The 27,159-nt window shown below is 48.2% G+C and overlaps 2 protein-coding genes across 5 annotated transcripts in view; one reads left to right on the plus strand and one right to left on the minus strand.

Moving 5' to 3' along the window:
* pcnx2 (pecanex 2) overlaps positions 1-6,108 on the minus strand; it is a 20,562-nt gene extending 14,454 nt beyond the window's left edge. Inside the window, exons 1-11 of the mRNA XM_019859967.1 lie at positions 5,437-6,108; positions 4,019-4,224; positions 3,469-3,586; positions 3,330-3,366; positions 2,826-3,226; positions 1,927-2,136; positions 1,383-1,853; positions 1,123-1,306; positions 715-856; positions 354-490; positions 197-275 (exon numbers count right to left, since the gene is read on the minus strand). Coding sequence (XP_019715526.1) covers positions 197-275; positions 354-490; positions 715-856; positions 1,123-1,306; positions 1,383-1,853; positions 1,927-2,136; positions 2,826-3,226; positions 3,330-3,366; positions 3,469-3,586; positions 4,019-4,224; positions 5,437-5,589 — 2,138 coding nt within the window. The 5' untranslated portion in view covers positions 5,590-6,108. The remainder of the gene's footprint in view (positions 1-196; positions 276-353; positions 491-714; positions 857-1,122; positions 1,307-1,382; positions 1,854-1,926; positions 2,137-2,825; positions 3,227-3,329; positions 3,367-3,468; positions 3,587-4,018; positions 4,225-5,436) is intronic.
* Positions 6,109-6,659: 551 nt separating this feature from the next.
* map3k21 (mitogen-activated protein kinase kinase kinase 21) lies at positions 6,660-25,993 on the plus strand. 4 transcript variants are annotated; one of them, XM_019860298.1, is made up of 11 exons: positions 6,660-8,372; positions 19,439-19,619; positions 19,833-19,981; positions 20,072-20,247; positions 20,592-20,832; positions 21,528-21,650; positions 23,184-23,264; positions 23,711-23,861; positions 23,939-24,033; positions 24,315-25,100; positions 25,274-25,993. In XM_019860298.1, exons 1-11 carry the CDS (start codon positions 7,592-7,594, stop codon positions 25,555-25,557), a joined length of 3,048 nt encoding a protein of 1,015 aa, XP_019715857.1. In that variant the 5' UTR covers positions 6,660-7,591; the 3' UTR covers positions 25,558-25,993. The 4 variants fall into 4 exon arrangements, with proteins under 4 accessions (XP_019715857.1, XP_019715858.1, XP_019715859.1 ...); XM_019860299.1 differs by having other exon boundaries at positions 24,318-25,100; XM_019860301.1 differs by lacking the exon at positions 6,660-8,372 and adding an exon at positions 18,467-18,525.
* The last annotated feature ends 1,166 nt before the right edge of the window (positions 25,994-27,159 follow it).

Genomic DNA, 27,159 nt, shown 5'->3' on the forward strand with positions numbered 1-27,159 from the left:
CTCAACACACACACACACACACACACACACACACACACACACACACACACACACACACACACACACACACACACACAAAACAGTGGAAAAGGCTGGATTATGATGGAAAAGGCACCTTTAAGATGCCTCGGGAGTATTTTAATATGTGGAATAAACGCCACAATTGGCCTCGAGTACGTAACATGGTCAGTCATACCACATGTTGCCAGTGATCAGCTCCGCGCCCAGCGGCAGGTTGAGGGCTCGCTCGGCATACAGCTTCCGGGGCCTCTCTCCTTTGACAACAAACAAAAAAAACTTCGAATCAAAAATGTGCATTTACACATTCAAATCGGAGATGGATAGCAGCTTACGGTGCACAGTGTGGAAGGTATACGCTTCCTCCTTGCTCGTAGCCTCCGGCCGACAGATAACCTGCAGCATGGAGCTTTCCGACTGGGACGTTTGGGAAGGGAGTGAGTCATAGTCGGGATCTTTTTCCGTCTGCGGACTGGAGGTGGAATACAATTACCAGATAGTGACGCTGAGAGGGGCCTGACCAATTTATCGGGGAGCCAATTCAATCTGCTGTATTAGCTCCTCGAAATAGACAGATTTTTTTTTTAATCACATGAACACACGAAAACATAAGATGACTACAAGGACTTTGTTAGCTCATGGTCTACTTAATGAGCACCTCTGGTATCTTGTAAAAAAGATGTTTTTTTTTGGTACCTGTCTGGTGAGACGATGGGAATGTGTATAGGCAGAACAGACTTGTCGGGAGCCAGACTGGTGGGCGGTTTGGGTCGCTCGGCTTTGCTGTGCGTTTTGCTCTCTTTGGGTTCATTTGCTCCGGGAGATGCGTTTGTGTTTTCTGTAATGCAGTTCATGCCGTTGTTTTTGTGATTCAGAATTAAGGGTGGAAAAAAAAATTCTGATGTGATTATGTAGTAAGCCATCCTGCCAGAAATGCAGCTGAACACGGCGTGGAACAATAATGATCATGCAAGGGCTCTGAATACATTAAATAAAAAAAATAAAAAAACTTTAATCATAATTTGATGTACAAAAGATAGTTATCAAGTCATGCGAAATGAGCAGTATGAAAGGGTCCAAGTCAGGAAAGATTCAGTAACGAACCCGTGTGTTGCTTTTCGGTCTCCACGGAAGTTCCCACGTCCGGCTGGAGGTCAGATCCTTCTTCCTTGGTGCTCCCTCGGGCACTAAGAGATTCCAACAGGGAGACGAACTCCAAGAATTTGGATTCGTTGGGAATCTGGCCCTCCTTTGCCTCCAGGTCTGACTTGGAGGTGGTCATGGTGGTCTGGCATCGAGACGAAAGAAGTGTTCGTAGAGTACAAAATACAGGGGTGACTTTAGTTGGAAGTGTCATGACATACTGTGTTTTGGGAGCGGTCCGAAAGCAGCACGGCGTCTTTCCCGCTGTCCATGCTCAGCCCGCGTAAGTGCATCCTTCCCCCGGGACCATAGCGGCCCAAAGCGGGCGGCAGACGCAGAAAACCTTGAGGGTCCGTGCTGGAAATCGGAGTGTCCGTGTCATCGGGATGGAAGTGGGAGCAGACGTCCACACCGGATGAGGTGTTGTTATTGGTATGCGGCATGCTGACCAGGGCCTGCTCCCCACCTGGAAGGAGACACCCCGAAGTGGCTGACTGTGAGCTGACTGTGTCCTTGCATAAGTAGAACTCCTCGCTTTGGCTCTCCATCTGTCTCAGGGTGAGCTCGTCCTTTGATAGGTCCTCTTCTTCTTTTTCATGCCCTTCTTCTTCCGCTTCCTGCTTGTCGTCCTCGGGCAAGTCGAAGACGATAACCGGGATCTTGATGTGACATTCGTCAGCATCCTTTTGAGCCTGAGAAACATAAGTAATGGCCATGAAAATGATCACTGCACAGGACACCTCAACCTGCCGCCATTGATCTCACCTGTGCGTTCTCCAGCAGACTCTGCTTGACGCTCTCCTCCAGCTGGGCGGCGGTGAGAGGGTCACAGCTCATGGTGATGACGATCTTGACCGCGTCGCTGTTGCTGTCGGCGTCCACGTGTTGAGGCGGAGAAGAAGTTGCCGGAGCGGAACTGTCCGTGAGGACCACTTCGATTTCATCGGAGCAGTATGTCTCCTCCCCTTGCTCGTGCTGACACAAGATGCAAAATTACTTGTAACTCCACTGAACTCACAAATGGAAAAAGAAATGTTGGTTCAGGCTGGCAACCAGTCAGCTAGTTATTTGGCTACTCACTCAGTTAATTGATTTGGTAATGAGATTTAATTCTCTCCTCAATTACTCAGTTAGCTAGCTAAACTCAGTCAATTTCTCAGCTAGTCAACCAGTTAGTATGGTAGTTAGTCTGACAGTCCGTCGATCAATACATTGGTCAGTTCGCTCGGCGATTAGTCAGCTATCTAGCTATCTAGACACCCAGTTAGTTAGTCAGTCAGTCAGTCAGGCAATCAGTCAGGTTTTTAGTCAGTTACCCGGTGATTTACTTTGTTAGCTAGTTATGCAGTCAGTCAATCAATTAGTTCATTGTCCATAAATCACAGTAAGTTAGTGATTTAGGTAGCTAGTTAGTCAGTCTGTTATTCAGTCAGTTTCCTAGCTAGTCATTCAATCATTTCGTCGGCTAGTCAGCCAGTCATTTTCATGAAACTTAAAACAAGAACCCATTCAATAATGTCTCCCAACCCTCTTGACTGACACTGAGCAGAGCGTTTTCTCGTCATTCTGCTTGACTACTACCACCATTTCTCCACCTTGCTAGAGGTGTGTGCTCAACCAATACATACTGTATGCTGTCCATTTCATGCGTGACATCACTACACCTGTGTAGCTGGGTCTGGCATGTCAATGAGCTTGTGAGAGCACTCCCGGGGGGTCTGCAGTGAGTTATTGTTGGCATCTGATGGCTCCTTGTTGTCCTCGCTCTCCTTCTCACCACCATCATCTTTATTTGCTTTGTGGGGTAGAAGACCTTCAGATGTTTCTCCACATGCTTCCACGTTCTCCTCGCTGGCTTTCTCCTCTTGTCTTCCCTCGTCTGCCGGCTCCTTGTTGTCATGGATCATTCCCACAGATGGAGTCTCCTGTCTTTCAGTTAGGGATGGGGGCCTCTGCTGAGCCTGCAGCAGAGGAGTATTCTTGTCGGGGGTTTCTCCCAGGGTAGGCTCTGGGCTCGGATGCGGGCCTGCCTCCCCTGGATTCGCACATTCGGCACTACAGGCCACTGCAGTTGCGGAAATCATAGAGAAGCACATATTAGGTGTAAATGAAGACGTTATGAGAATATTCACGGTGAATACTCAAAGCGATCATCAGTTGAACTTCACCTTCTACTGTCTTCCCCTCATCTGATTTAAAGCACTCCTGCATGGAAGAGAAACATTGCATTGAAATTCACCTGTAAATGGATGTCGCCTTCATGGCAGCAAACATCCATCAACTGTATGCACAGCGATCACCACTCACCACCCCGATCAGTCCCACGTCGGTTTCCGTCTGCTTGACGGTCACCTGGATGACCTGACTGGGGCGCTTGCGAGCCAGCATCGTCATGGCGACGTTGTCTGGGACGGTGCTGCTCTTCCTATTGGAAAAAGGTAGACTTGGTTGACGCTAACTTCGAGAAATTGTTCTTTTTTTTAAAATTTCTATTCAAATTTTGCGTTCTTGAGGACCCATCAAGTGTGAAATGAAACAACCCAGTACTGTAAACCTTTTGTTCATTGCCTTAATCAAAAATGTGTCATTTTGAATGTCTAATTGTGACAAGTCATGACTTGGTATACGGGCTGGATGAAGATTCCCCCATTGTCAAGCTTCAGTTAACAGCAAGAAGAGTGAAACTGCGGCTCTCCGTTTCCATGTTTTGTTTTGCGTGTAATCCCACTGTTGACCACTAGATGGTGGCACATTTATTTTGTTTTGGACATGAAATTTTAAACTAAATTCAAACGAGTCTTGGAGGAAAATGCTGTAAACTAGGTCTTGTTTGTATGCCAAATCTGTTGATAGTCACCTGATGTTGGCGGGCAGGCAGGCGTCGGAGGCGGTGTTGCTCTTCTTGTCGGCGGCCCCGCTGAGGTCAGAGAGGCTGCTGCGGACCACCGCCTCCCCTTCGTCGAACAGCACGTGCAGACGGTAGTTGGCCGTCTTGACCAGCACGAAGAAGACGGTGACGGAGGCGCAGTAGATGCTCAAGGCCATGGTGGTCGGAGGCAGGGCCTGCATGCGTGGACACCAAGTCGTCAAAGCAAAGGTAGGACCAAGTGTTGCCGCAGTTACTTTGAAAAAGTAACTTAAAAAAAGTTACTTTACTGATTACTTGATATTAAAAGAAACCTAGTTACTTTCAAAACCAACTCATCAGCAAAGTAACTAAGAGTCGAAGTAACTAATATTTACATTCAGCAGCTACAAAGTACAAACACAGCTTCTACAGTATATTCAGCAGCTATTGGTTGTAAAGCGGGCGGCACGGTGGTCGACTGGTTAACATGTAGGCCTCACAGTGCAGGGGTCCAGGGTTCAATTCCGGGCCTCAGCCCTCCCCTGTGTGGAGTTTGCATGTGCGCCCCGTGTTCTCCGGGTTCTCCGGTTTCCTCCCACATTTGAAAAACATCCACAGTAGTTTAATTGAGAACTCTAAATTGTCCGTAAGTGTGATTGTGAGTGCGAATGGTTGTTTGTCTCTGTGTGCCCTGCGCGAGTGGCTGGCAACCAGTTCAGGGTGTACCCTGCCTACTGCCCGAGGACAACTGGGATAGGCTCCAGCACACCCTCACACCCCATGAGGATGAGTGGCTCGGATAATGGGATGGATGGTTATCATCGCTAATCGTCGCTGAAGACGCGTTCTCCATAAAAATCAACAGCGCAGCTGCAGGGAATGCATGCTAAAACTCCGCACAAGTCTCTTGATATACTTGCACTGGTCGGCGCTGCCGTATTGGTTAGCAACAGATTTCGAAGGTGCTCAGCCATTCTTGCGTGTACAATAGAATCTATGAACTGATACCTTAAGTTACTGTTTTTTAGTAAATGCATCAGGAAAATAGGCGGTCTACACTCTTTGGGGAAGGCCTGTACTTGAAGAAAAACAGTAGGGTATTTAATTTTCTCATCTTCTAAAAAGGCTACCAACAGAAAGCATTCACCACCTCAGATTGGGGATGCCTGCTTAGTATTTAAATGACTCAAACACAATGAGCATGCGTGCACAGTAATGGCAGCAGTTTATTTATACTGTCACATGCAGGAACAGCCATGCGTCGAGTCACTGCACGCACCGAGGGAGCAACACACTGCGACAATGCCGCTTTCCTATTCTCGCCAAGCACACAATGGATGATGTCAGAAAGCTATCACGGGCATCTCACGGAAGCAAAAAACAACATTAAAAAAACGCAAGAAAAACAACAAAAGGCCCCAACTCACCAGATGTAAAGACAACGGCAGGATGAGCAGGAAGATCCACAGATAGAGGTGGCAGGAGTTGTTGAATTTCTTCTGCTCCGGGTCATGGTACCAGCCCCCGGTGAGGGACGCCCACACGCCCTGACGCAGGGTCTGAGCAATGTGGGAGCCCATCTCTGCCTCCCTCTCCTCCTCTTCCTCCTCCTCCTCCACCTCCTCCTCCTCTTCCTCCCCGCTCAGGTCGGTCGGCCGAATGGTGTTGATGATGCTGCTAGGCTACAATAAAGAGGTTCTCTCCCTCAGCGGGTGCTACGCACCTCCATGTCGCCTCTGCGGCTTGGCTCCTCCCTCACGGTTCATCGCTCCGGCTCGTAGTGGTTCTGGCGTCTCCCATCCCGGCGTCGACGGGGGAATCATCCCCAGCATCGCTGTCCTCATCCTGCTCGGCTCGCCTTCCTCGCTCTCTCCCTTTCTGGCTCCTCTTCCTCGCTGGCTCGACAGATGCGCAGATTTGACCGCCTCCTCCCCCCTCGGTCCCTGCCTCCCTTCCCCTTCCCATCCGTCCCTCCTCCCGCTCTCCTATTATGTGATTCCCACCTTCACTGTTTATCGGAACAGAATAGCTTGCACGGAGGCATTTACATTTTACGCACTTTTATACTATAATTTATTTGTTTGTTGCACCAATGTTATGGTGACACATGACATGCTTCTCTTTAATTTAAAAAAATATATCTTCTTTATTTTGACATTTATTTAATGTATTTATTCACTAATTAAGTGTCCATTTAATGAAAACACTTTGTTCAACTAATTTTCTTCTTATTTTAAAAATGAGCGAGGTTAAAAAAAAATCTTTCAAATACCTCAACCCTATTGAATATGAAGACATTTTCATTTTTGGTAGACATTTTATTCCCCCCCAAATAACAAAGTAGCACATGACTTGCTTTAGTGAGCCATAAAATGATGTGACAGGCCGCATCTGGCACTCGGGGCTTGAGCTTGATAGCTGTGGTAATACAACTGCCGTTAGTATTGCGATTTTATCGGAAATGTGCATAATTAGGCGCTCCATTCTTCCCATCATCTCCATGAATTCTGCGCGCGCTCCACTCACATTCCAATGTTGGCTCAACACCCGCCTCACCCCTCCTTTTGTGTAGTCACATGTCAGCAAATCCACCAATCAGAGCGTGGCAACCAGCACGGCAACAACCGCCCCCCCCCCCCCCCCCCCCCCCCCCCGCCCCGGTGTCTCTCTCCCATCCGCTGCTCAGACACCCCATTTCGTCCTCCAAACTCCAACAGGACAAACTTCCTACGGGATTGGTTGTTTTGATATTCCTCTCTCCACGTCTCACGGTTTATTTTTGTTATATATGTAAACAAACATTCCCACTCTGTTAATCTGAGGATGTTCGATGGGATTTTGAGAGCTCACCCGCCGCCCACCAATGAGGACTTCCCGGGAGTTGTGAAGACGAGAAGAGTTACTTTTCACCAGCGACCGAATCGCTCCTGACCAAGCAAGCAAGCTAGCCGAGCTAAGCCGTTAGCCGCGCGCGCGCGCGCATGTGTGGAATGCAGTGGAAACTTCTTCGCTACATCGGCAACTGAAAGAGGAACAAGTCTCCACACCGGGCCGCATTATGGCCGGACGGCGGCTGGATGACACTAAACGTCGTCTTTGAGAGAGAAAGCCGTCGCTCGGCGGCCGCATCCTTATTCCCGGGGGCAGGTGCACCTCCTCCCCCGCGGCACCTGTGACGAAGCCTCGGCGTCGTTAGCTTTAGCTTTAGCATCGAGCACTTGTGGGACACTTGGTTAATGTTTCTCCCGTCGACGTTTGGACTACTGAACGCCGAGAATGCACATTGTTACGTTTATAAACTCACGTCAGCTTGACTAGGGGACATTTAGTCAACTTTAGGTGAGCGTTAAGACACCCACTTGTAGCCGGGTGTTGACGGAGTCGAGTCGGATAAAGTTACAATCCAGTGTGGGACGCTCTTCGCCGGGGGACTTTGGCCAGTGCCAAGAGCCCAGGCGGGGAATTCCCCTCCTTTTCAAAAACTACAAGCAACAACATGCGAAGCTCCAAAAGTCACCCTTTGCTCTTTTAATTTAGCCTCTTAAGACCCGCACCCTATGGTGCCATTACGGCCACCGAGAAATGGATGTCTCGCAGGCCGCTTTCCCAAACGGTGAAGGGCGGCCGGGCGGCGGTGGTGGTGGAGGGAGTACGGCACATGCCTGGACAGACTGTCCCACGCACGCGTGGGCTCATTCGGCCCCGCTGTGCCCGACACGGTCGCTGTGGACTGCCGCGTACGACTACGAGGCAAGCGGTGAGGACGAGCTCAGCCTGTGCCGCGGCGACGTGGTGGAGGTCCTGTCCAAGGACGCGGCCATCTCAGGCGACGAAGGCTGGTGGACGGGCAAGATCAACCACCGTGTGGGCATCTTCCCCTCCAACTATGTCACCTATCAGCCGGCCATTTACCGTCTACCCGTCGCCAGCGTTCGGGAGCGGGTCCCTGCTTCGCCCGTCCAGATCCCCTTCACCGAGCTGGTGCTGGAGGAGATCATCGGCGTGGGGGGCTTCGGCAAAGTGTACCGCGGCACATGGAAAGGCCAGGAGGTGGCCGTGAAGGCGGCCCGGCAGGACCCCGACGAGGACATTACCGCCACAGCGGCCAGCGTCAAGCAGGAAGCCAAGCTGTTCTCCATGCTGCAGCACCCCAACATCATCAAGCTGGAGGGGGTGTGCTTGGACGAGCCCAACCTGTGCCTGGTCATGGAGTATGCCCGTGGGGGCACGCTGAACCGGGCGCTGACCGGGAGGCGAATCCCGCCGCACATCCTCGTCAACTGGGCCGTGCAGATTGCGCGCGGGATGCACTACCTGCATGAAGAGGCCGTGGTCATCCACCGAGACCTCAAGTCCAGCAACAGTAAGAACAACACAAGTTGGCTCAGTGTCTCAGCACGTATGTCGGCCTCATTTCAGGGCAAATAATAGTGGCACGTCACAGAAAGGTCGTCAGTGTTTCCCGATCTTTCTTAAGTCAAGGCACACATGCTTTTACATCGGAGAAGTCTCGTGATTTGGCCTGGAAAATTCATCTGCACGGGAGTAAATGGAAATAAAACAAAAACGATGCAAATTTGCTTGGTTGGGAGCTTAAATATATTAAGGGAAAATATTTTTGCTTGGGGCGCGATGAGAAATCGATTTATCGACAATAATCGTTTATGCAATGAATCAATGAATATTTTTACTTTTCCGTGAACGTAACCTGCATTCTCAGTTAATTCTGATGTATTCTCGTTCATTTCATTACATTCTCATAATCGCCATTGAAATTTCAAAAATTCCTCATCTTAATTTCTCATGAAAATGTGACGAAAACTTTATGGAAATTCCCAGGCATTGCCCACCGGTTTGCAATTTCAGTCACCACTCACTGTCGACTCAATTTATTCACAAATTTACATAATACGTGACATAATGATCGGATTACAGGATATTCCCTACATTATACACAAAACTCCTTTTGAAATCCGACGACAAGTTAACTAATTTATTCAACTCTTGTGGAGTTTATTTTTAAAAAGGTCTTTGGAAATGGTAACCTTCCCCAATTAGGGACATGAGGTGCGCATGCACTTAAAGTCCGTGTGCGTGTGCGCCCTCGAGGGGATGTGAAATTAAGTTAGTTTGCACAGCTGGAATGCTCCCCCTGCCCTTATCCCCTAGCACACACACTCAGTCAAGCACCCAGGAAATGTTGTTCAAATAGAGGCAGTGATTGAACAAACGTAAACACACGCTTGTTCTTGCCACATGAGCCGAGCGGACACCGCAAGTCCCGATGGTCATGTGACAGTTTTTAAGCCCAGTTAAAGGGCAGGGAAATTAAGTTGAGACTGTGTCCGTGTCGTAAATGAGCATCTTGTCGATAAATGAAGAGTGATTTCCCTCTCGCACCATTTGGCCCGTTGCAATTGAACTTTTGACTTTGTTTTCACCTCTTGGAGCAGTCTGTTTGATCAAGTGGGAACACGGTAATCCAACTCCGACATGGACAAAATCGATAGGATGCTTTCAGAATAACTTGGGTTTGGTTTGGCCATGATCAGAAAGTTATTCGACACCCATCCTCCTGTTTGCCGTTCTTGTGACCAATAAGCGCTGAGCGAGGTGTCACACGATTGGACTGATTTCACCCAGGGAAAGTACAACGGAGGTATTAACGAGCACTGCTTGACGACTTAAGTGGCTTGTTCAACCATTGCAACAGCCCGCACCTCTCTGGGAAAAAAAAAGAATCCAGTTTCCAGATTGAATAATAAATGAAGAATCCAATTTGTGTCCTTGCTGACATCAGCTCCTTCTAGTTAGTCATAATCTGATTCCGGTGGCTTTGGAGGACAAATATGTTCGCTCGGGGGATTGGGCAGAAGTGTCAAAGCGGTGACCGCTTCAGTTCAATTCCAGGCAGCTTGATTTGATATTTGTGATATACTGTAAATATGGACAGCCCAAGTTGAACAAACGACTCAGCAATAATCCGTTATAGCCGTCATAACAATTTAGTTTTAGAGCGAGATGCTTCTTGCCATCCCTCTGTGCCAGCGCAGACCTTAAAGATGGCAAAGACGCGCCTTAATTAGAGGCCAGATGGCGAGAAAAGCCTTAAATGGTCGCGGATAATCGGGTGTTTGGCGAATATAAACAAAGCCCCCCGCATTTCTCCCCCGCCCCCCTTGAGCGGACGGCGAGCTGCTAACACACAAGTCGGTGTGTTTGTCCTGCCACTTCACCGCGACCTGCGCCGGGACGACGGGCCCTCCGAAGCCAACGGCTCCGTCTGCACGCTCCAATTGGGATGTAGAAAGTGAACGCAGATCTCTTTTAAGAATGACGCTCAGATTTTATTATCTCTATAATTGCAGGTACACTTTCCAAGACTTTGTTTAACAAACGCATAGGAAGCACATTCATGCACAAGCTTACTGCTGGCCACGCCTCACGCCGGGTCACGCAACTTGCACACTTGATAACTGAGCCAACTCTGCACTTTCGTTTGCTGACACGCACGTCACTCACCAGGCCGGGCGTGCCTTTCAAGCTGCACATACTCAAGAGTCACAGATATGTGCAAATGCGAGGACGGTGACTCCAAGCGGACAACAGCAATACATTGTGACGGTTTTGGGATCAAAAGCCATCGCTTAATGTTGAATTAGCCGATTTTAGGGAATGAAGCCACTGCTCAGATGTTAGAAGTGTTACTGAAGCAAAAACGGTCACGTCGCAGTCACTGTTTTGATGATTTATTATTATTATTTTTTTTTTTTTTCCACAGGCAGCTATTTTTCTTTGGATTTTGGGCATGGCGGGTGAATGTCATAAACCCGACCTATGTTCTACTGCTGAAGGTCGAATCTAATTTTTTTCTGGTGAAAGAGGACAGTCTGTTCTTTCATTTGGTAGATTCAATGTTAAAATAATCGTAGAACACAATATTCAGTGCGTCTTGAAAAATAAAGTCAAAATACTGGCAGTCGAGGATTGTGATGAATGCAAATGGCTGGCATAGAATTTTTTTTTAACTTTTAATTCAGACCGTTAGAGAGGTTGCGTGTTATGGAGACCGGGTGGAGTTCATAGAAAGATTCTCCTCTACTCACACAAGCGCACCCTGTGGTGTGTCTGGTGCTTTTTTTTTTTCCCCAGCAGAAAAAAAAAACGGAATAATTTAACTTGGACAAGTTCCTGAGAGTATAGTTTTTTTTTGGTGGGGGGGTGTTGTGTGTGTATTTTCAAGTGTGGACGGGATCGGCAGGAAGGCCCGCCTCCATCCACTTGCTCAGCCTTGTCATTTGATCAACTCCCCCCGCGTGTACATCTGCGCGCCAGATAAACATGTCGCTATTTGATCCATGATTAGCCTGTAAAGTAATATGTTGGAAGTCAGCAAGATTTGTCCAATCTGCTTTTGTGTTTTTTCAGCTAATCTGTGAAATCCCGGCCCGCGGGGAGGAATGTTGCTAATGAGGGATAAAAGCTTAACATACGTTTGCACAATGGACTGGTCAAGCAGCGGTTGCTAGGCTACTGCGGCCCAAAGAATGGCCAGGACTCGGAGGGTCCCAAAGCCCTCGTTTTGTTTTGTTCCGTTCATATTTAATCTCCCAGAGAGCAGCGCTACTCTTTTATTGCCACAAACTAGAGGGGGTTCGCCTCCTTACTCGCTTATTTTTCTCCTTCCCTTGCCATTCCTCCCCTCCCCGTTGCCCCTTTATTATTTCCCTCCGTCGGCTTTTTTGGGGGCTCCGTTTGAAAGACTTTCAAAGTTTTTCCCTTTCTCCAGAATCAACAATGTTTCCAACGCAACCTTAAAAGTGACTTTCGTCCAAAAGTGATTGGCACAAGAACATTGTTTGTTTTTCAAATGAACGTGATATTGAAAGAATTGGCTGCTCTCTACTAAATCAAGTGTGTCCGTGTGTGTGTGTGTGTGTGTGTGTGTGTGTGTGTGTGTGTGTGTGTGTGTGTGTGTGTGTGTGCAAGTAAGAGTGTGTGTGTGTGTGTGTGTGTGTGTGTGTGTGTGTGCAAGTAAGCTCTGCCCACCCAATCATCAAGTTTGAAATTACACAACCAAGTAAATCCTTTGAACTGTGTCGCTGCTTTATTAAATAGGTTTTACTGACATCTGATCGTTCTGTTGGTGTTTCCTTGAGCGTAGCTCCATCTAATGGATGCATTGTAGATCGCGTCTTATAATGCGGCACGTCCAATATATGAATAAAATTACAAAATAGGCCATTCATTGAAGGTGCACCTCATAATCCAGTGCGCCTTTTAGTGCGGGAAATACGGTAAGTCATTTTTATACTGCTGTGTTATTAAAAAAAAAACGTAACACATTCATTTTCAAAGTATTCCTTTTCTGCAGCTCAAGTTGCTGCTCGTATAAAAAGAATTGACAGCTGAACTGCATGCCAGCAAATTGACGACATGACAAGCGGGTGAAAAGAGGCGTCAAAATGAACCAAAACGCGTCGACACAGAAACCAACAGCACAGTTTCATCCGCACGGCACACGAACAACCGCAAATTAGTTCAACATGGAAAAACTGTGTTTCCGGTCTGCAAAATGTCACTTTCAAGGTGGATCTCCACACGCCCAGCTGTGCTACAGACAGTGTGTCTGGCTGTCAATGCGGTATCAGTGCGTACGGTATCAAAGTATTTCGGAGATACTCGATGCATCGCCGGTCTGATAAGTCGTCAACATTAACTCAGCAGGCTGGAATGAACGCCACCAAAAGGAAACTGTTCTCGCGCAAGATCCAAAGCCCCGCGGGTGTTGCCATCTTCCTCATGCTTGCGCACTCATCAAGGAGTGCTGGTATTTGTGTCGCAGCAGATAAGAATCACAAAATGAAAGACTGAAACTTGGATTTGTTTTTGTACAAGATATGAACCGAGATACGAGATAACGATGCAATGTGGGCCCGCCAACAACGGGTGGATTATGACATTGCAATTAAGCTATTCGCATACTCCGCATTTTTCACACACACCATCCGCTCGCCCCAATCTGATTGGTCGGATCAATGCCACGACTTCCTTCTCGCGAGATGTACTGTAAATATCTCTTAAGAGATAAGTTATGAGGAAGCAAAATAAGGCCGAGGAGAGGCTCGTCGCTGTTTTGTTTTGTTGTTGCATTTTGAAGGTTGAATGCATGTAAGACCACACGTGCAAACAAATGCAGATTTTTTTAGACTTCCATCGCCACCCAAAATGCTTTTTCGATTCCTGGAAAATGACTGCGAGATTTTTTTTTTTTTTTTTTGAGAGTGGTTGACTTTTTTTTGTATTTATTTGACTTATTTGTTTAATAATGTGATTTTTACAGGCCAGCACGGCGGCCGACTGCTTAGCACAGCTGCCTCACAGCGATGAGGTGCAGGGTTCGATTCCGGCTTCCGGCCTTCCTGTGTGGAGTTTGCATGTTCTCCCCGTGCCTGCGTGGGTTTTCTTCGGGTAATTCGGGTTCATCACACATTCCAAAAACATGCACAGTAGGTTAATTGATCACTCTAAATTGGTCGTAGGTGTGATTGTGCCCTGCGATTGACTGCCCGAAGACAGCCGGGATAGGCTCCAGCACGCCCGCGACCCTTGTGAGGGTAAATGGATCAGAAAATGGATGTTGTTGTTGTTGTTTTTTTTTTTTTTTTGAAGGAATGGATCAAATATCATACCGCATTGATTATCGATATTTTTTCCATGGCACAATATACAAAAAAAAAAGAGCACTTCCACTGTCAAATTTGATTTCCTAGAAGATAATGATGCACCTGCGTACGTGCGGTATGGACACAGCCTCAGTGGGAAACCTACAGAAGGTGGGGGTCGGGGGGGGGTGCTAGGTGTTGAAGGCCAATTTTTCCCACAACTCCCCCGGTGACACAGTTACTGTCTGTCTTTTCTGTGACAAGAGAATGGGGCAGAGGGGAGAGAGGAGGAGTGGAGATGCTTTCTCTGTGTCTTTTACGACCTCTCCCTGACTGCACCTATTGTTGCCGTGCCGGCTGAAAAGGAAAAGGGCCCACAGATGACATGGGCTGCCCTCCCAAACAACCAATCAGTACGGAAACCCCCCCCTAACCCACCCCACGCCCCCCTCGCGCTCCCTTCCAGGCAAACGTAGAGGCTGCCGAAACCAAAAGGTACCAGCCTCATACCTCTTTATGTTTGTGAGGCTATAATTAGCCCGGTTACGGGTTAATATGTGTTTTATGTCCCAAGCGAGCCGGGATGGGGGGAGAGCACAGACAAAGCGTAAGTGACCGTGATAGATGGATTTAGGCGGCCACTAGCCCTGATCCTTTTCCCACCGGCCGGAATGCCCAGTCGGGGAATGTTCGGCAGACTTATTTGTGCTTACGACAGGAAGCCCCCCCATGCACTCAAGCTTAAGTGTGTTGGCACAGCTAGCAAAATAGCGCCACGTCAAGTTAGCGGGCAGCAGTCTGAGTTTTGACAGCGACCCGCGTTGCATCAGTGCTCAGTTATGCCGCTAAATACACAAGAAGCCGTCGCCGGTCGCGTTGGGAGTGAAGAGCCGTCAGCGATGAGGGCAGCCTGACACCAAAAACCACATTGTAAGAAAGTTTGTTTGCCACCCTCTCACTCTCCTGACGACATTTAACTGGCATGCCAGGCCACTCGTGGGTAATTTTCAAAGACACCAACAGCAAACCAGTTTGCGCCGTAGAGTAAGATTGCATCATCAGTCACCGCTGTCCTGACTGCTTTTCGTTCGTTTCCGGCCTCAATGTGTTTTTCATACACATATTTACTGTGATAATTACTCCGCTACAGTTAACCTATGCTTGATACATTCCGAACCCACCTGAAGTTGATGCAAATCTGCGATATAGACCCCAAAAAAATAGTTTGAAGACCAGACACTTTTTGCCCATGTTCTAAGAGTCCGAAAGTTGTAGCGTTAAGAGAGTCTGGGGCGGGAGCGTTGAAACAGGCCAGTGGCCAGAAAATACTTCTTGCCATCTACACAAAACTGTACATTTTCTGTTTTTGTTTGTTTTTTTCCAAAATAAACCCATTGGAGTTTTATTTGATGACCTCCGAAATGAGATGAACTTGTTTTCCGTGGTCTGTAAAAGTTGCTCTCTATATAAAATAAGCATGTAAAATGTGTTGTTTAACTGGAGAGGTGTTTTTTTTCCTTTTTTTTGGGTGTACCTTGAGGGGGTGAAGCGATAGGAAGAAGCGTGGGAGCTACTTTGAAGGCAGCACCTTCTGCTTCTGATCTTTCCACGAGCCCACCAGGAAGATCCCCTTTGCAAGGAGGGAAGGAATTATTATATGGAGGGGTGGGTCGGTGGGTGTGGCGCGCCTCGGGGCAATTGCCATCTCCAGTTGCGTTTACTGTTGCCTACTTCAAAACATTTTCTCTCTTTCAAAAGGCTGAGAAAGTGCCGACTAAGTTCAAGCGGCGGCGCAACGCGACTTGTATTCTTAGTTAAAATATTTGCCATTCCGTGCGCTGGAAGTTGGAAGATCACCAAAACGGCTCCTTTGACAGAGTAAACGAAGCACATTTTGCTGTTGTCAATGCATATAATGTCGCTTAGGCAACTGCCGTTTGGTCTTTTGGACATCTGAACTTTGCCGTGTTTTGTTTTCTCCTTCTTAAAATGTTTTATGGCGGTTGGCAAATTGACGACCGCTACCAGTGCGGTCGAGAGCGAAGGTGTATTTGCTTTTCCCTCACTCTACGTTTACATCCGGTTGCCTGGATACATAAAAATCAAGGCTGGCGCAATTCAGCAGTGGAAAGAAGACGTGGGATTTTATTTATTTATTTATTTTTTTACATAACTTAATCATACATTGCAAGTAACACGACCTCCCCAGTTTGTTCAGATTTCAATATGAACGGTGTTTCGTTTAGAAATGTCATAAAAGGGAATTCATTTAAAATAATGACTAATATTGCATGGTCAGTAGGCTCTGCCCGAGACCGGAAGGACACACAAACAACACGACCAAGTGCACGACCAAATGCTTGCTGGGACACGCAACAGTCAAGCAGATCGAGTCGTCCCGGCATGATTGACAGCTTGGCCGTCATCCTTTTTGTCCGCCGCCGAATGCGTCGGTTCCAAGGAGCAGCCCAGGACAGAGCTGGCCGTTTTCACTTGTTTATCAATCCTCCTTTCACATTTTGTTTTTATGTTTGGGTTCAAGGCATCATGACATCAACCCTCAGTTATGCTCGGCATCGCAGCAAACTCCGACAGTCCGCTACCCTGTTTTTCAGGTTTGGTCATGTGACGCTCCGCATGTAGCAGAAGTCACCCTTGACAGTCAAATTGCGACTTTTAATTGCAGTCGACAGCAGAGAATGATGTTGCCCAAAACGGCAGCCCCGCCCCCCTCCTCAGATTGATTCTGTTTACGTTGCAGTATTATTCCGAATATTGTGCACAATCCCACGTTTTGACTTTTAATTGCCCATATGTTGCATCGTTGCCCCAAAAAAGGGTTTGGTACCCCTTTAGGGGGTGAATATTGAGGCTGCGCTGTACAAGCATCAACATATTCCATCTCATGGAGTGTTTTAGAGTGTCAGAGGCCCAGACTCGTATAAATAGCAATTCGGCGACGCTGACACAGTTAGTTTTGTGGCTGTGCCAGCGGGGACACTTTGCGCCTCTTTTTCAGCAAAAGCCATGGGATCGAGTCGTCCCGGCATGATTGACAGCTTGGCCGTCATCCTTTTTGTCCGCCGCCGAATGCGTCGGTTCCAAGGAGCAGCCCAGGACAGAGCTGGCCGTTTTCACTTGTTTATCAATCCTCCTTTCACATTTTGTTTTTATGTTTGGGTTCAAGGCATCATGACATCAACCCTCAGTTATGCTCGGCATCGCAGCAAACTCCGACAGTCCGCTCCCCTGTTTTTCAGGTTTGGTCACGTGACGCTCCGCATGTAGCAGAAGTCACCCTTGACAGTCAAATTGCGATTTCTAATTGCAGTCGACAGCAGAGAATGATGTTGCTCAAAACGGCAGCCCCGCCCCCCCTCCTCAGATTGATTCTGTTGACGTTGCAGTATTATTCCGAATATTGTGCACAATCCCACGTTTTGACTTTTAATTACCCATATGTTGCATTGTTGCCCCAAAAAAGGGTTTGGTACCCCTTTAGGGGGTGAATATTGAGGCTGCGCTGTACAAGCATCAACATATTCCATCTCATGGAGTGTTTTAGAGTGTCAGAGGCCCAGACTCGTATAAATAGCAATTCGGCGACGCTGACACAGTTAGTTTTGTGGCTGTGCCCGCGGGGACACTTTGGCTCGCCATGTCAACTTGTGTTTTGTGGACCTCAAAAGTACTGTATACCGTCGGTCGGCTTTTAAGATATGTCCACCGGCTGGAAGCAAACTCGCCATGTCAACTTGTGTTATGTGGACCTCAAAAATACTGCATACCGTCGGCTTTTAAGATATGTCCACCGGCTGGAAGCAACGCCGGGCTACCTGAGAAAGGAGGGCGCCCGCTCCGGCGTTGCCAATTTGCATGCGGAGTCGGCAATATTTCCAAATGTTAAACCAGTTCGCATTTTAATTCAGCAATCCATCATGTAACCATTTCTGTGCCGTTTAATTGGCCTTCGAAAGCAATCCAAGTCCATTGACACAAGCCTCACCTTTGACATAATCACGAGCTTACTGACACGCTCGCTTGTGTTGCGTAAGGCTCGCCCTGGCAAATGTGCCGTCGTGTCTGTGCCCGCAAAGTTTGCAGTGATAGCGCGAGCAAACACTCGGCAGAATTCATTGTCAGTGTTTGTTTGACTTTGTAGTCATATGCAGAAAGAACACACGCGAGTGCCTCGACTTACAATGTAATGAGTTTAAAATCGTCATTGTCAATTTTGAAAATGTAAGGGGGGTTTTTGTTTTTGGTTGGGCTGTTCAATTTATGAGTAAAATTTAGATGTGCGCATCTGTCACATATGTTTTACTTCACTTTTTATTTGTACATCACAAGTTGCGCATTATTTTCTTGCTGATGGAACAAGATTTAAAAAAAAAAAAAAGAAAAAAAAAGGTGGCGAGGTGTGCGCCTGAGCACGTTTTTTGCGGTGTTATCTTGTGCTGACTGACCTTGGACTTCCTCCTCCACAGGCTTTGATTGATACACGCACAGGCCTCGGTTAATTGTGTGGTTATTTGTGTACGTGTTACACTTTTGGTTGGAACAAACACTGAACTCATTTTCCTGTGGGAATACTGTCCTGGCAACACATAGTTGAGGATGAAATAGTTTTCACATCGGCCTACGCTGATCAGAAACCATCTGACCTTCCTGGTTCAGTGAATTGACGATATGATTCTTTTCTTTTTTTTTTCTTCTTGTGATTCTGGCCTCCTTTGAGGCCGAGTATTCTTGCAATGTGAATTGTTAAACGATTTCCTTCCTTGGATGGTGACCTTGCGAACACGTTTGTCTGCGCGTTGGTGTTCAACGTCGCACCGTCGGCTCAGGCTGGTGAGTTTGTACTTCTCACGCAAGGCCAGGTGTCGAGTTCCAGGCGGGTTTTCAGGGTTCCCTCTGACTCGAATGTGTTTTAACAGTTTTCGGGCCTGGGGACAGGCGCATTGTGGTGCTGTCAGGTCTCCGCTTTGACTGGAACAAATGACCCGCGCAGCGCTCTTGGCCACGTTGAATATCACCTATCATTTCCTTACCCGCACCACGTCGTTTCACTCTGGCCAACATTGTTTTTCGCCTCAACACATTTGCAACGGTTGTCTTTCTTTCACCAGGTCACTTTGGGGGGGGGGGGGCACATTTAGGTAGAACTGTACTGGATCGGTTGCACTAAAAATGGGTTCTCCTAGAATGAAATTTGATGACAGTTGTTTTGACGCCAGTTCTTGATGCCAACTCCTTTGTAGCCACTCCCCCAGAGATTTATTTTCTTGAATTGCACAACAAAATCCAGAGGTTTTTCAATTTAATGCCTTCGTAACCTTTGCTGTTGCATCACAACCATCCTCAAACGAAAACAAAACATCATGCTTGATGCATGACGAGTGCAAGTGTCGTTGTGTAATCCAGTTTTGCTTTGCAGTAGACACATTTCTTGGTATCGTAACTTTTTGTGTGTAATAATCCCAAACTTTTTACATTCTGTCTTTTCCAATTTTTTTTCTGTGACTTAAGAGCACTAACATACTTAAAAAAAAATTTTTTTTAATACTGTGCTGCATGCTGCACCAGTTTACTATTTTTGACAGAGCTTTGGCGGCCTCTTGTGGCAGAGATGAATAGTTTTTTTTTTTTGTGGATATGTTCCAAGGGGGAAAAAAACAAAACCAAATTGGTGTCTGTGTTATGTGCACAAAAACTATTGACAAAAATAATCATAAACCCTTCTCCCCTGTCTCTCCGCCTCCAGTTCTGTTACTTGAAACGATAGAGAACGATGACATCGGGAGGAAGACGTTGAAGATCACAGACTTCGGCCTGGCTCGCGAGTGGCACAAGACCACCAAGATGTCAGCGGCGGGCACCTACTCCTGGATGGCCCCCGAGGTTATCAGGATGTCTCTCTTTTCCAAAGGCAGTGACGTTTGGAGGTAAGACAATTTTGGCGTGACCTTCGCCCACGCCGACCTGTGATTTTCGACGAGAGCCCATTCTAACGTTTCGCCGATGCGTCGCCATTGTTCAATGTGTAACTCTCTGGCCTCGCGTTCTCCTCCGGCAAATGGTACTTCCTAATGACTTTATATGTGACCAATTAATATTGCCAAAATGTTTTTTTTGAATGCTACTTCTCGTTCCCCCAGCTATGGCATCTTGCTGTGGGAGTTGTTAACAGGGGAGGTGCCTTACAGAGGAATCGACGGCCTGGCTGTTGCTTATGGAGTGGCCGTCAATAAATTAACATTACCAATCCCCTCCACCTGCCCCGAACCCTTCGCCAGGCTCATGGAAGGTAAATTACACCCCCACCCCCCTTCCCCCAAAAAGGCTCCACTCATTCAGGCATAACATTAGCTCCATCTGTTTGCCTCTAATTTTGCAGAGTGTTGGGACCAGAACCCGCACGTGCGCCCCTCTTTCTCCTGCATCCTGGAGCAGCTGTCAGCCATCGAAGAGGCGGTGATGGCCACCATGCCGCAGGACTCCTTCCACATCATGCAGGACGACTGGCGCGTGGAGATCCAGGAGATGTTTGATGAGCTCAGGACCAAAGAGAAGGTTCGTACAGGACGGAATATCTCGATCCGTCTGCCCATTGAGTGAATTAGCTGCGACATCAGCGCGTTTCCTGTGAGCATCCGCGAGTAATCTGGGATGCGGTTGGTGGGTGGTGACAAGGGCTTCGCCATTAAGCTGCTTTTCACGAGTTATCCGCTCAGGATTATGATTATAATACATCCCGGAGCAGTTAAAGGAAAAATGGACAGACGGAAGAGAGCGTCCGCACAACACTCCAATAAAGTGACACTGGATTTTAACCGTGATTAATCAACCATAAATGAAGTCTCCGTAATGTGTTCATTGACGATGGCAACTCACGCTCACTTCCGCTTTGCTCCCAGGAGCTGCGTTCCCGTGAAGAGGAGCTGACGCGGGCCGCCCTGCAGCAGAAGTCCCAGGAGGAACATCTGAAGCGGCGCGAGCAGGAGCTGGCTGAGCGGGAGATCAACGTACTGGAGCGGGAGCTCAACATCCTCATCTTCCAGCTCAATAAGGACAAACCCAACGTGAAGAAGCGCAAGGGCAAGTTCAAGCGCTCCCGCCTCAAGCTCAAGGATGGCAACCGCATTAGCTTGCCCTCAGGTTGGTAGTATGCGTGAAGGATGAATTTGGTCTTCAAGGCTAAATATGAGCATACACTTATTTGAAGAAGAAATTGCGAAATTTACGATCAGCATTCACTTTCACTTACATCAATTTCTTGCATAATGGCTTTTACTTTGCTTCCTCCATCCTTCATTTTTATTACTTTTATCCTGTCTTCAAGTGTGAATGCTTTTTTTTTTCTTAACTCCTTGGTCCGCAAAGGTCCGTTTCGTAGCCATTTTAGCAATGCAACGTTCGTGCTGCGTTTGAAACTAACAATAACAAATACTTCCTGGACGACTGCACATGTGTAAACCAGTGTGGTGGTTGCTGTTGCCGTTTCCGAACGAAGCAGCAGAGGTCGCTGTGGCATGCTGAGGTTGGATTAGACTTTTGCGGAAGGCTTGTTTTCGTCGTAGTGAATCTCGTTGCGAGGCAAGAGCAGAGAAAAAGATTTCGTATAACGGAACAGGGGGACTTTTCATCGTAGGGGGAGCAAAAAAGTGGGAATGGCTTTCATGCATGAAAGTTTTTTCACACTAGGGGGTATTTTCGCCCATGTAGGTTTTGTGTGGAGGAGTTTCAATGTACGTTACTTTCCGAATGGCGTGAATTCATGTGTAACCTTGCTCTGTGGCACTCTTGACATTGTAACGAGTGGCTTTCTCCTCCTCCTCCACGCATTCCTCTAGACTTCCAGCACAAAATCACAGTGCAGGCGTCGCCTTCCATGGACAAGAGGCGGAGCCTTCACAGCACCAGCTCCTCTCCTCCCAGCAGTCCCACACTCATCCCCCGCCTACGAGCTATTCAGCGTGAGTTTTTTTCCTCTAACCCTTCCCCTTTTTCCCAGCCAGGTCCGTCCGTCCCAGAGCGAGCGTCCAAACCCGCACATCGTGCACGGCTGCCCGTCAAATGGCGGCGAAGGGGAAATGCAAGAGGTGGGGGGGACATTGGCGGTGACAAGGCGCAGATGAACAAAAGCGGGCCAGGCCAGTTGTTTGAACAGTTTGCTAATGTTGTTAGTCACGCACCAACAGTCATGCAATAACTGGAACAAATTCCGCTTGACCGCTAGTGATCGGCTCTGACGTGCGCACAGAGCGCCCAGATTAGCCTCTGGCGGACATCGCCCGTTATGGATCACCGTTCAGGAAAACATTGCGGCACCAACTGTACCCATGTGTTCCATTTTGACACCCGTTTTATTCAGATTAGCAACCAGATTGAAGGTTTTAAAAGCGCTGATCTATGCAACCCAATGCCACTGAACAATTCATTCGTGTTACTCAGCACTGTAAGCAGACTTATGCATCTCGTTTTTCATTTGACTGCGACATGTTTGGCTGTTTCCAAAAGTCGTCGCGCAAAATGAACCACATCACAACCGAGCAGACGATTAGTACTATTCCTATTAGCCTGAACGCCATCTTGTGGCATTTTAGGACATTACAGAAAGACCCGATGCTGTTCGGGTTCTCGTGGCAGAAGGAGCACATCTCGACCGATTTAAGGCTGAAAGGAGTAGCATACACTGTGGACGGATTCCCGCGTGTGTAAAATTCGCACATAAGCCTCTCTTACATTGTGATCCCACAAAATGGCAGCATCGGTGCCATGACGGAACACCTGGCATTGATCCACTTTTGCTTTTTACGTACTGTAGAACGTAAGAAGAAAATACTGTCAACAAAATAAGGTGGGGAAAATTGATCGCCAGATGTTAAACTTCACACCCGGGTCCCGCCATTGCGGAATAACTGTGAAACGCAGGCGCCGTCCTGCTTATGTTGCGGTGAAACTGCCTCCGAAGGCAGAATATTGCCCGGTCGACCTCATCCCCCGATTCTTCTCGACAGCAAAATATAGATCCCTAACAGGCAGTGAGAAAGGAGATTCTTTTCACGGCACTTTTGACATGTTTAACAGGTTTAGTTGCAGAAGCCGTTCGGCATCTGTGTCATTTTTCTCCAGACTTAAAGGCGAGCAAAACCAAACCAGACTCGGTGCGGAAGGGGTTGCTGTGCTGTGAGTCAGTCAGTCAAATGACTTCTCTTTGAACGACGACATTCATTTTGAATGTCATTAGGCCAAGCCTAATTGCTTGACTGCTAGTTATTTTTGAACGTTCTCTGGATCCAAGACAAAAACACAACCAATCAAACAAGAGCCCAAGTTGTTTTGATTCAACCTTATGCAAATAACCTGGATGACTGACAAGAAAGCCGTTCTTTCGCAAGCAGATTGGAATTTGTCATATTGATATACTGAGGCAGTGATGCTACATTGTGAAACTACGCGTGCGTTTCCATTGAAGATAGAGATGATGGAACTGTTTCCCTCCTCAGTGACGTCCCCTGTGCAGAGGAACGCTTTGTTTGTTTACCAGCAGGACGTGGATCTGACCAGCGAGCTGTCGGGGTGCGGCGGTGAGGGCTGGAGGCGCCGCCCGCTTACTAAATGCTCATGACTTTTGCTCTTAGGGGAGGGGGTCCCCATCACTTGTGCCAATATGTTTGGAGATCAAAAATCGTGTTATTCTCTTTGGCCTTGTTGGTGGACTCCTCTCACACTTCTTGACACACATGGAACTGGGGACCGAAACAGGGAAGAAACTTTCAAAAATAATATTTTTTTCTGACAGATTCATTCGAATGAATTAAAAAAAAAAAAAGGGGATTAATCGGCCAACCCCAGACGTTAACACACGCGAGGCTTTAATAACGGCAGCTTTCTAACTTTTTCCTTGACGGTTCTGACTTACAACAAGCGGGATTAACCAGCCAATAACAGTCGTCTTGTCCTCATCGGTTCTTTTTTGGGGCGAGGGGGGTTAATATGTCACCTACTGACTGACCATTGTGTGTGCACATAGTCACGCAGGACGAGAGCAACCGCACATGGGGTCGCAGCGCCCCCTTAAGGCCGGAGGAGTTTGACGACTTACGGAGAGGCATCAAGAAAAAGGGGAGAACTTGGGGCCCCAGTTCAGTGCAGAGCAAGGAGAGACCCGCAGCCACAGAGAGGTAAGCGCTTTTATTTATGTTCCCTTTTTTTTCTCTCTCTCGTTAAGAGTTTTTACAGGTGTATGTATTGTCTTCAGAGTACGTCCCCTCTCAGATGGCAGCAATCCTTGGTCCACGAGTCTAATGAAGTCGCAGAAGTCTGTCCCACTCGCCGCTCTCTTTGCTGAACAAGGTGCGTTCCTTCACTCCCCCCTGGCAGTGAAACGGATCTACATTTGCTCAGTCTTCATGTTTGCCAGCGTGCTTTGAACAGTAAATCGCATCGAGATGAAATTCAAGCGATACCCGAGCCATCGTGAGGATCTCAGGCTTCCGTTTTGACAATATCAAGACATTTTTGTTTTGATCATAAAGATGACGTCGTGCCAAAAAGTGGAAGCGTGCTGTACGAATAATGGGACGATGTATTGCACTTGTCTCCAGTTGAAATGCGTTCTTATTCCCTACCTCCAGCAGGAGGCGCTAAAGACGAGGCTTTCCTTCAGGAGTGTCTGGACAGCAGCTCCAAACCAAAGCAGCTCAAGTTCCCCAACCAGGTGTACCTGGATCTACCTCTGTGGCGGGACGAACAGCAGCCTCCCTGTGCCTGCGGGGAGGGCGGGGCCGGGCCGGCCGCTCAGAGCGGCCCGAACGAGAGCCCCGAGGACCCCTACACGACCACTTCCACCTCCTCCGCCTCCACCACCCCGCAGCTCACGCCCACCAACAGCCTGAAGAGGACGTCGGCCCGCCGCAAGACCGATTCCGTGCTGTCCGCCTGCGGCTCGCTCCTGGCCTCCGTCGTGCTCGGCTACGACATCCGCGAGGCGCTCAAGAACGCGCAAGAAGACGGCGAGCCGCCGCGGGAGGAGAAGAAGAAGAAGGAGGGCCTGTTCCAGCGCGCCACCCGCTTCCGCCGCAGCACCTCCCCGCCGAGCGGCGGCCGCGCCCGCAAGGACGAGGCCTCGCCGGGCCACGCCCCCAACCCGCACGCCAACCTGGTCTCCGTGTCGGGCATTGCTGAGTGTCAGTCCACCAAGTGTCTGCTGCAGTCGGAGGCGGAGGTGTCGCGCTGCGTCCCCGCCAAGGTGGACCTCGTGCCCGTCGCTCATCACCTCGAGACCCCTCGGCCTGCCCCGCCGCCGCCCGCCGAAAAGAAAAAACAGACGGCGCCCCCGCAAACCCAAAGTCAACCGCCGGAGGTTATGAACCACAACACGGGGACACGCCTCCGCAGGAAAAAGTACAACCACCATGACGGTGAGTTGAACACCGTCTGAAAACACCCGCGCGTCGTGCTGGGCCATGAGGACAAAAATCTTCACCACGCTATCGGCCAGATTACATCACGATATATTTTCAGTGATTCTACCAAAAAATATTTTCCTTCAGTGGTAGTAACGGTGTCGACGATTCCTTCTGTCCGCGCGCAGCTAACGGCCTCCCGAGCCTGCCGCCGCCCGCCGCGCCGAAGAAGACCAGGGACACGCGGCCCGTCTCCTTCTGGGCCAAGCCACACGCGCGAGGCCTCGTGGCCCGCCTGGGTAAGAGCTACTCGCTGGGCCACTATTCCGGCGAGAAGGCGGCGCAGGCCTGCTCGCTGCTGGACATGGACGCCGAGGGCCAGAATCGCGACTGCACGGTGCCGCTGTGCCGCATCCAGAGCTCGCCGGCCAGACCCAGCCTCTACGAGCTGGAGAAAGAGTTCCTTTCCTAGCGCACGTTCGCGCGCGGGCGCCGGGGAAGCACAGACGCTGTTCTCGCGGCCGAGCTTTGCAGGTTAGTCAAGAACACGGGTGTCAAACTTGTCACCGTCGGAAGGCCAAAGTGTGGTTGTGATTGGCCTTCGGTTACCGTGGCGACATAACATGCTAGGAATCACAGTTTGGTTTTTCACTTCACATTGGGGAAAGCAAGGGCTCAAAATGCAAGAGAAACAAAAGAACAGGAGCAGGTTTTATGATGTCTAAAATGAGTCAACGATGGCCCGAAATCGTTGAGGAAAGGAAGGATGCCGACAAGTCTGACTGTAACAGTTCGAACAATGCTCATTGTTTGACTGGAAGTTGCATTTAGGACCACCCTTTTTTGCTTTTACATTCCACATTCTCGCGATGCCGCCTCAAATAAGTTAAAAGATTTGAATTTTCACCCAAAAGCCTGCCGCTCGCCTTGATCACCAGAAGCTGAGCTCCACCGTGTTTGTTTCCTGTCGATTTGTGGCCGTGACACTTTTTGTCCCTGAGCACATCCAAGTGTTCAGAGAGTATTCGGTGCTTCACTTTTGCTTCAGTTTGTGTCGCAGACTTGTTCCCCAAATGGAATACATCCATTTTTCTCATTCAACACTCTCAAATAAGTTAAAAGGTTGACTTTTCACCCAAAAGCCTGTCGCTCGCCTTGATCACCAGAAGCTGAGCTCCACTGTGTTTGTTTCCTGTTGATTTGTGGCCGTGACACTTTTTGTCCCTGAGCACAAACAAATGTTCAGAGTATTCAGTGCCTCACTTTTGCTACATTTTGTGTCGCAGACTTGTTCCCAAATGGAATACATCCATTTTTCTCATTCAACACCCCATCACGATGTGAAAAGCGTCAAATGTTTTGCAAATTTCATAAAATTGAAAAACCCCAAATCACAATTTTGAGTTTCATGGCAGTTACTGTAGATTATTATGGACGTGTAGTTTATTTTCAACATGTTGAATTTGCCTAACGTTAGCCTCAAGGCTAAGTCGCGAATCTGGTTCGCGCTCTTCCTTGAAAATCATTGAAACCACGAATCTTAAACAAGGACATGATTAGCATTCAAATGTCTCAAATTCGTTCTTTGAAAAACACATGACAAGTGGGATTTTATCTTTGTCAATAGTTTCAAAATGTCCAAATAAATGAACATCGTTCATCCACTGCAGCAGCTTTCAAACAACGCGGTAAATAAATTGGAAATGCAATGAAAAAGTCTTCAGCCTTTCACGCACCCTCAAACCTGACAACACGTTGTTTTCCACGTCCACAAGGCTGAAGCCGCCGAATGGCTCAGGTTTGTCCGAATGACACCTGCGATGAAATTGACAAAAAGACTTGTGGGTTACCCTGTACATTTCGTGACATATCTCTGTTACTGAAGCACACTAAGGGGGAAAAAAAAAAACAACAGTTTCTCCTCACCGTCAACAGTTTAACCTGATAACACGATCAGCTGTCCACTGTAATTCGATTCCGATGATGTGCGTTGGTTTGTTTTCCACGTCCACAAGGCTGAAGCCGCCGCCGAATGGCTCAGGTTTGTCCGAATGACACCACGCTGAAGTTGATA

The sequence above is a fragment of the Hippocampus comes genome, unplaced genomic scaffold (genome assembly GCF_001891065.2).
Source record: "Hippocampus comes isolate QL1 unplaced genomic scaffold, H_comes_QL1_v1.1 scaffold39, whole genome shotgun sequence".
In the NCBI taxonomy this organism is placed as follows: domain Eukaryota; kingdom Metazoa; phylum Chordata; class Actinopteri; order Syngnathiformes; family Syngnathidae; genus Hippocampus; species Hippocampus comes.